The sequence below is a fragment of the Dipodomys merriami genome, unplaced genomic scaffold, assembly GCF_024711535.1.
Source record: "Dipodomys merriami isolate MVZ:Mamm:240054 unplaced genomic scaffold, mDipMer1.0.p SCAF_44, whole genome shotgun sequence".
NCBI classification, from domain to species: Eukaryota; Metazoa; Chordata; class Mammalia; order Rodentia; family Heteromyidae; genus Dipodomys; species Dipodomys merriami.
In genome coordinates, this window is record NW_027206002.1 from 6,014,725 (window position 1) to 6,022,793 (window position 8,069).

The 8,069-nt window shown below is 42.5% G+C and overlaps 1 protein-coding gene across 6 annotated transcripts; it reads right to left on the reverse strand.

Annotated features, from left to right (window-relative positions):
• Window positions 1-312: 312 nt before the first annotated feature.
• Window positions 313-5,553, reverse strand: Med7 (mediator complex subunit 7). 6 transcript variants are annotated; one of them, XM_069993899.1, is made up of 3 exons: window positions 5,488-5,553; window positions 4,305-4,444; window positions 313-1,279 (listed from the first exon to the last, which is right to left on the reverse strand). In XM_069993899.1, exon 3 carries the CDS (start codon window positions 1,261-1,263, stop codon window positions 562-564), a length of 702 nt encoding a protein of 233 aa, XP_069850000.1. In that variant the 5' UTR covers window positions 1,264-1,279; window positions 4,305-4,444; window positions 5,488-5,553; the 3' UTR covers window positions 313-561. The 6 variants fall into 6 exon arrangements, with proteins under 6 accessions (XP_069850000.1, XP_069850003.1, XP_069850004.1 ...); XM_069993902.1 differs by having other exon boundaries at window positions 4,305-4,398; window positions 5,488-5,545; XM_069993903.1 differs by lacking the exon at window positions 5,488-5,553 and adding an exon at window positions 5,186-5,402 and having other exon boundaries at window positions 4,305-4,398.
• Between the last annotated feature and the right edge of the window lie 2,516 nt (window positions 5,554-8,069).

Here is an 8,069-nt window from a genome sequence, read left to right on the forward strand (position 1 = left end):
AGTGGGCAAAGAATTATTACAAGAGTCTGAAAGGAAAAAAAAAAACCACAAAAACAACATCTTATAGGATCTACCACACACACACATCCCAAGACTACACGGGATATGAAGAGGCTGAAACATGAGTTGTAAGGAATGCTCAGATAAAAAATCCTACTGGGTTCCTCTCTCAACACTTCACACACTACTGTAGACATTAAGCAAAAATGTTAACAAGCTGAAAGATTTCATAACTCCCCATGTATTCAGCTTGATATCCTTTATCATTCCTAAAGCCAACAGCAAACTTACTTTCAAGGATGACAGTTTGTTATTACTGCTTTAAACTTTTATTGCAACTCCAAAAATAGGACTCTCCCATACAACAGTAAACAATTTGCTTTTTAAAGTGGTTACTTGTAATATAGGTATGCTCACTCATCTATGTGCATTTTATAGTACAATATAACCTATAGCATCTCTTAATTAAAAAGTTAAAAAAATCCCTTTATACTTTTAGTTATATCTCTCTTAAGACTTTCAAAAAGAAAATAAGCTACTCTCCAATGCCATGGAACACCTTCACGGTCTTTCATTCATCTCATCGATCAGGACGCACAAGGCGGCATCTTTCTCTATGATCTGGTCCCTCCTCTGTCCTGAGCTCTCTCTGTGTTGCTCACTCTGTCCAGTGCAGTTGTTGCTGTCATCAGCATCCATTGGTTCTGTCTTTACTCTCATTCCTGCTTCCGAATGGGGCAGATCATCAGGCAAAGAAGCCAAGCAATTCTGAATCATCTCAATAACTCGCTCCAAGTGCTTCTGAAACCGTTCAGCTGTTTCAAGCCGCTGCCGTTTCTGGACCTCCATCATGACCCTCAAGGTCTCTCGTGCCTGGTGCGGTCGGTATTCGTTTATAAGGTGATGCACGTGTACAAAAAGCAGCTTAAGATCCTCTAGTTTCTCTTCTCGTTTTATGCTTCCAGGGCTCCTTATCAAGATGTCTAGAAGGTCCAAGAAATTAATAAGGATGGACATATTGAGTTTTCTCAGTTCCTTTTTGTGATCAAACTGCATAGGATGAAGCCGTTCAATGCCCTGACTTTCCAAAGGGCGGATGATGAGATCGTCACATTGGAACTGGTTGCCAAACATCATATAGCTGTCTTTAATTGGGGGTGGAGGCTTAGGAGCTAAGCCTTCCTGAATATTTTCATCCGTGTATTCCTTGATGTACTGCATTGGGGGAGGCGGAAGCGCACTCACTTGCTGGGGTTCACCCATTGTGGAAAATCAAAACCTACAAAAACAGACCAAGATTCAGAGCAGAGCTGCAAAACAAACCCACCACAATGAGTGACTACAGACAGAGTATTTCTATCTCCTGACAGTGTGAACCTTAGTTTCCACAAGTAACATTTACACCAGGGAAATGTTTCACAAAATGTCAACCATCCACCTACTTTCCCTTGTCTTAATATAGCACTAAAACACATTGTTGCCATCTTTTCACCTGTAAAGAAAACCCAGATTTCCTACCCCTCACCAGTTCTGCTTGTTTCTCTACAACCAAACAATATATGCTATCTCATAATGTTTTTATCACAATCCTGGTTTGTTTGCTTTGGGTTTTGGGTGGGTTTTTTTGCTTTCTATTACAGATTTTCAGAAAATGTTTACCTGTAAGCATTTTGATAAAATGAACATTGCTAAATTTTAGATTCTTGGGATTATCCACCATTTCCTTCAGAAATGATGATCTAATTCAGAATCATGGACACATTAACTTTTTTACATTCTTTCTACAGAAATGTCAAACCCCAGTTCAAGCCCAATAACTTCAATGGCCCCAATAACCTATACTTATATACATTTCAATGTAGGTGTATCATCCAATGAAAAGGCTGCTGAGTGCTTTTAGGCTAATCTGCCCAGAGATTCAGGCAGGGCAAGTAACATACTGGCAGCAGGACTGTACTTGGAATTTGTGGCACTGAGCTTTACAAACCTGTCCCGTGTCCCCAAGCCTCAGGGGGACCTAGGACGCAGCTGACAGTCAAGGGAGCATAGTCATGAACAATATTTAAGTTCTTGTGACCATGCCACCTCAAATTTATTCCTTTACCAGTGTTCTCTGTGCTCATTTTTGTCTTCCTCCAATCTGGCTTCCATACCTCCCACTCCATTAAAACTACTCATCAGAAACTCACCAAATCCAAAGGATCTTTTTCTATATTCACCTCAGTTTTTCTGTAGCTTTTTCTTTTTTCTTTTGTTAGTCATGGGGCTTGAACTCAGAGCCTGGGTGCTGTCCTAGCTCTTTTGCTCAAGGCTAGTACTCTAACCTTTTCTGGTGATTAACTGAAGATCATCTCACAGACTCTTCTGACCAGGCTGGCTCTGAACTGCAATCCTCAGATTAGGATTACAGGCATGAGCCACCAGCACCTGGCTGTCTGTAGCTTTTTCTTCCTTCTCAACATACTCCCCTTTTGTTTCCCTGACTCCAACGCTCATGCTTTTTCACTATGTCAACTAGTCCAGCCTCAGTTTCCACTACTGCCTCTCATTCTCTATCCAGATTTTTACATGCTGGTGTGCCCAGTGCGTTTCATCTAACCTTCTCTGAAGGGCACATCCTGCTGTTTATTCAGTGTGCATCCCAATTTCAGGAGCAGACTTCTCTGAGCCATCTACACAAGAGAAAGGCCATCTAAAGTAGAGAGCTCCGACAGCCCAAGCCACCATAAAGATCACTGCATAATTTTCTTAGGTGCTAGGCCAATAAAACCCAAGATAATAGAAAATCTCATGTACAACTAATGGAAAAGGCAGTATTTATGTATGGAATTTAACCTGGCGGAATCAAACTTTTAAAAGCTGCTGTACTTTTAATTATACTTCTAGAAACCACATAAAAAGACTAGTATAATTACACTAAGATGTAAACAAACATATTTAATGAAACACTGCTTGAAAAGAGAAAGTGGGAAATAATTCCTTCATTATAAAAGTAGGATACAGTATGATAGCTAAAATATGACAAGCCAAGCATGGTGGCTCAAGCTTGTAATCAGGGGATCAAGGTTCAAAACCACTTTGGGCTTAAATGTCCCAGAGATTCCATCTCAACCAATGGCTGAGTAGGTAGCCTGTTATTCCAAAACAATGGAAGACAACACAAATATAAACCAAGACCCTATCTTCAGGATAACCAACCCAACATAGAACTGGTGGAGAAGTTCAAGAAGACATGGGTAGGGGCTAGGGGCACAGCACCAGTGGTACAACATTTGCCTAACACAATGGATGTCCTGGGTTCAATTTAGTAACTCTCCCTCTATCTCTGCTCCATCTCTCCCTCCCTCTCACAATACACACAGAAATGGGTGGGAAACTGTTCCTAAAATATTACTTCAATTGTTTCTAACATACTTATTTTATCTGCAAACAGTTACAGCTTTTTCAAATTCAATCCAGAAAAGGCAACAGGAAGATACAAAAAAAGCACATTTTAAACATTCTTCTCTCATTTTGCTTTACTGGTATCTCACCCTTTTGCCCCTAAATAATTCTGTGTGTATTTGTAAAACAAGAATATATCCCAGAAAGCAGAGAGAGTGGGCAAACAGAAGCAAAGCACATTAAATATGATAATGGAACCATGAAACCCACCACTGAAAACTGTTTAAAAGAGCAAGAGGAGGGAAAGTGATTACGAAAGAGTAAGGGAAGGTAAATTGAATTAAAGCACTTTATATGTATTAACAGAAACATCACAATGTAACCCCACTGTACAATTAATTGGTGATGATGATAATAGAAGACACTAGGCATAATAATAATAGAAGACACTAGAAATAGGGATTGTGAGTTCAATAGTTGCAAGGAACAATGAATTGTGCCTACTACACAATCTTGGAAGAGAGCCTCAAGCCCTAGAGTCTTCAGTCCTGGCCAGTAGTTTTATTTCAGTTTAATGAGAAGACTAAACCGTAAAAGACTACTAAACCATAAAAATAACTGGATATTTTGGGTTAAGTTTCTACATGTTTTCCTACGCAGCAGAAAACTAATGTGCCCTCCAATTTTCTCCAACATTTGTCCCTGATAAATGGACTGACACCTACGTAAAGCAAGCAAAAAGAGAGATAAGAGACAGACAGGAACAATGAGGCTTTGGTTAAGGTAACTTGGTGAGGCCTAATTTGAATTGGTGACACTTTTCTAACCAAATAAAGTATGGATCTCTCAGAACAACAACCACCAAGACTATTTTCTTACAATCACAACATCATTACTAAAACATGACCATTAATACTGACCTGGTACCCTGAAATAACATGAGACAGCCCAGGTTTTAAGTGGGGAGTTTTCTGGTCTTTCTTACAAGATGGGTGTCACCGAGATTGCCATTTTCTGAAGGACAATGACAGGAGCATCAGTTTTCGACTTCACCCTAATTCTAGGGTTAAAATGAAATTAGGAAATTTTGCTTTAGAGATGAGGACCCCCAAGTACTGCAAGGTAGGATTTTTCTTTTTTTTAAATTTTTGGTCAGTTATGGGCCTTGAACTCTGGCACTGTCCCTCAGCTCTTCAGCTGAAGGCCAGTGCTCTACCACTTGAGCCACAGAGTCACTTCGGGATTTTTTTTTCTTATTATTACTTATAAAGGTGATGGACAGAGGAGTTACAGAAACACACGTCAGGTAATGAGTACACTTCTTTTGGGACGATGTCACCGTTTCCCTGGCTCTCTCCCAGTCCTCTTGGGATTAAACTTCCTAAAAGCCTGCTGCACCGTTCTCATTCCAGTGAAACCAGCCTGCTCTCAGGCCCACACCAACTAACACTTGCTTGATGGTGGGGTTTGAAAGAAACGTACCCCAGGGTCCCCACTTCCCAGAGATTGAACGGATTTTGCCTGGGGTGAACTCGAGACCCGCTCCAAATGTCCTCAGGTGGCCGGGTGGCTCACACCTGTCATCTTAAGCTACTCAGGAGGCTGAGGGCCCGAGGACCACAGTTCAAAGCCAGCCCCGGGCGGGAAAAGCCTGTGAGACGCTCATCTCCCAATTAACCAGCAAAGGAGAGGAGCCAGAAGTGGAGCTGTGCCTCAAGTGACCAGGTAGGTGCCAGCTTGGAGCATAAGGGCCAGGGACTGCGCCCAGTCCCCGAGTTCGAGCCCCAGGCCCCGCACACACCTCGCACCACTAACTCCGGGCAGGGCATGGACGGCGCAGCTCCGTTTTATTGAAGGCCGGGGAGGGCACGGGACTTGACCAGGGAAGCAGCGGCGTGCGGCCTCGAACTCGCAACTCGAGCCTCCCGGCCTCCCATCGGGCCCGACGGCCCCGACCAGGCCGCGCCCAGCAAGGCCTCCCGGAGGCGGGCGGGCCGGCCCCGGAGGGCGCACCTCTCCCAGCACGGAGGGAGCCGCGGGGCCCGGGACGGAAAGCTCGGGGAAAGCGGAGCCTCGCACCGCCGGTCGCCGCCCGCGACTCACCTCAGCCCCGCGTTCCCACAGCAGCGTCTTTAACCGCCGCAGCCCAAAGGCAACTTCCGGCCTCTCTCACAGGAAGAAGCTGAGGACGCTGTCTTTCGATTGGCCGACAAGGCTGTCGTTTCCCCCCCGAGGCTCTAGTCCCGCCTTTTACCCACTGCGCTTGCGCCTTCCCTTCGTCTCCCTCCCTGTGTGGGGGGCGGGTTAGAAGTCTTCCAGCCTTGACGGGTGATTGGTTCTTTGTGCTGTCAGTCTGAGGAGCTGCAGGTGGTTCTGTCCCGCCCTCTTTTTACATATTTAGGCCTCCGCTAGCCTTCTGTAAAAGATTAGAAAACACGGGTAAGCAGGTGTTTTTTTAAAATTCTATGAACGTCGGCCCCGCCGTCAAAAATTATGTTTAAAAATGAGATTAGACTCTATATGCTATCTGTATCGATTTATATAATGTACCTATAATAATACATCATTATTATGTAACATATAATTGTTTTATACAATGTAGAGCTAGTGCACTACCGCTTGGGCTGCAGCTCCACTTCCAGCTTTTTGGTGGTTTGTTGGAGATCAGGGTCTGGCAGACTTTCCTGCCCCGGCTGGCTTTGAACTGTGATCCTCAGATCTCAGCCTCCTGAGTAACTTGAATTACAGACAAAGAGACACTGGTGGCTGGCCTTTCTATTATCAAAAATAAATTTAATTATGTATATGAAATAATTATAAACATGATCGGGAGTCATTAATATATTCTGAATTTCTATTTTCTTCATTATCCATTTATTTTTATGTTCATTTAGGAACTCAGAGATACCTATTATTAATAGCCACAAATTACTAAATAGACATAAAATCAGATAACAAATCAACTTTGTCTCTTTCTTTCTCCCCACTTTTGTGGTGCTGGGGACAAATAAATGTTTCTTTTGGAGCTTATCTTCACCAGAAGTACAACAAATTTCTAAATTCCTGGGAGTTTTCTAGAAGCATGATGTACTCAAAAAAAAAAAAAAAAAAGTTTGCCAGATGCAGGTGGCTCACACCTGTAATCCTAGCTACTCAGGACATTGAGATATGAGTATCACAGTTCAAAGTCAGTCCTGGCAAGAAAGTCCATGACTCTTATCTCCAATTAACCACCAGAAAACTGGAAGTGGAGTTGTGACTCAAAGTGGTAGAGTGCTAGCCTTGAGTAAAGGGGCTCAGGGACAATGCCCAGGCCCTGAGTTCAAGCCCCCAAACCTGAAAACAACAATATCAAAAACTTCTTATTCCACTAGACCATGGCTCCACTTCTGGCTTTGGGGTAATTAATTAGAAATAAGAGTCTCAAAAAAAAAAAAAAGAAAGAAAGAAATAAGAGTCTCATGGTCTTTTTTTTGTCTGGGCTGGGATTGAACCACAATTCTCAGATCTCAACCTCCCAAGTAGCTAAAATTACAGGAGTAAGCCACCAGTGCCTGGCTTCTTTATTTTTAAATTAGCTTATATAGAGACCACAAACACACTCAGAATGTAAGTTCTTTATTAGCTATATGTTACACAAATACTTTCTCCGAACTTGTAGCCGATGTTTTGTAGCAGTGTCTTTTAAACAGCAGATGTTTTTAATTTTAGTAAAGTCAGTCTGGGGCTTGAACTCAGGCTCTCAAACTCTTGCTTAACATTTTTACTCAGGGCCAGTGCTATACCACATAAGCTACATCTCCACTTCTGCCTTTTTGTTACTTAATTGGAAATAAGAACTTCTTAGGTTTGTCTGCCTGGGCTGACTTTGAACTTGGATCCTTATATCTCAGTCTCCTGCCTGAGAAGCTAGGATTACACAAGTGACTACTAGCAGCCAGACTTATCACCTGTTCTCTTTCATGGTTCATGCTTTTGGGTCCTTTCAACAATATTTCCCTACTTCTCTAGAAGTTCTGCATTTCAGTTTGTGAGATTTTTGGAATTTGGTAAAGGTTGAAGTTCCTGGGTTTTCTTTTTGTTGTTGTTTATGTGTATGTTTGGTATAGAAGCTTAATCCTTCCAGTATTCTGGTGATTTTTTGTGGGTCTTTCTGACATGATAGGCAGATTGCAATAATAATGTCTAAACTCTTATAATTGCCTACATTGTATCTCTAGCTTGTGGATCACTCCCAGACGAAATAGAAGCTGACAAGTTAAACTGCACACCTCCAGCCCCTGCTTCTTCCCCAATGTGATGTTTATCCGCTTACCTCTACTATTTAAATGATGTGTTGTTGGTGGAAACCACTGCTGTTTCCCAGAGCACTGTTTGCTTTGTCCAATCCCTTATTCTTACCAGCAGGAGGCAGCAGTAACCCTGGCATTTGGGAACCACTTTATCCCCCAGTGAAGAGGATATCTTTCCAAATAGATTTATTTCCCACATAGGGGGCCCAGTGGAGAGATATCGACAGTTATCTTATGCATGCTGAAGAACTTAAAATGCATATTGAACCCTACACTCAGGCAAGACAGTCCTTTTGAGAAGTTTGTTGTTGCTGTTAAAGATCCATCCCAAATGTAATTTTCTATTGTTTCTTGAAGTTTGCCTAAATAAGAGTTGCTGTGGGGGCTGGGAAG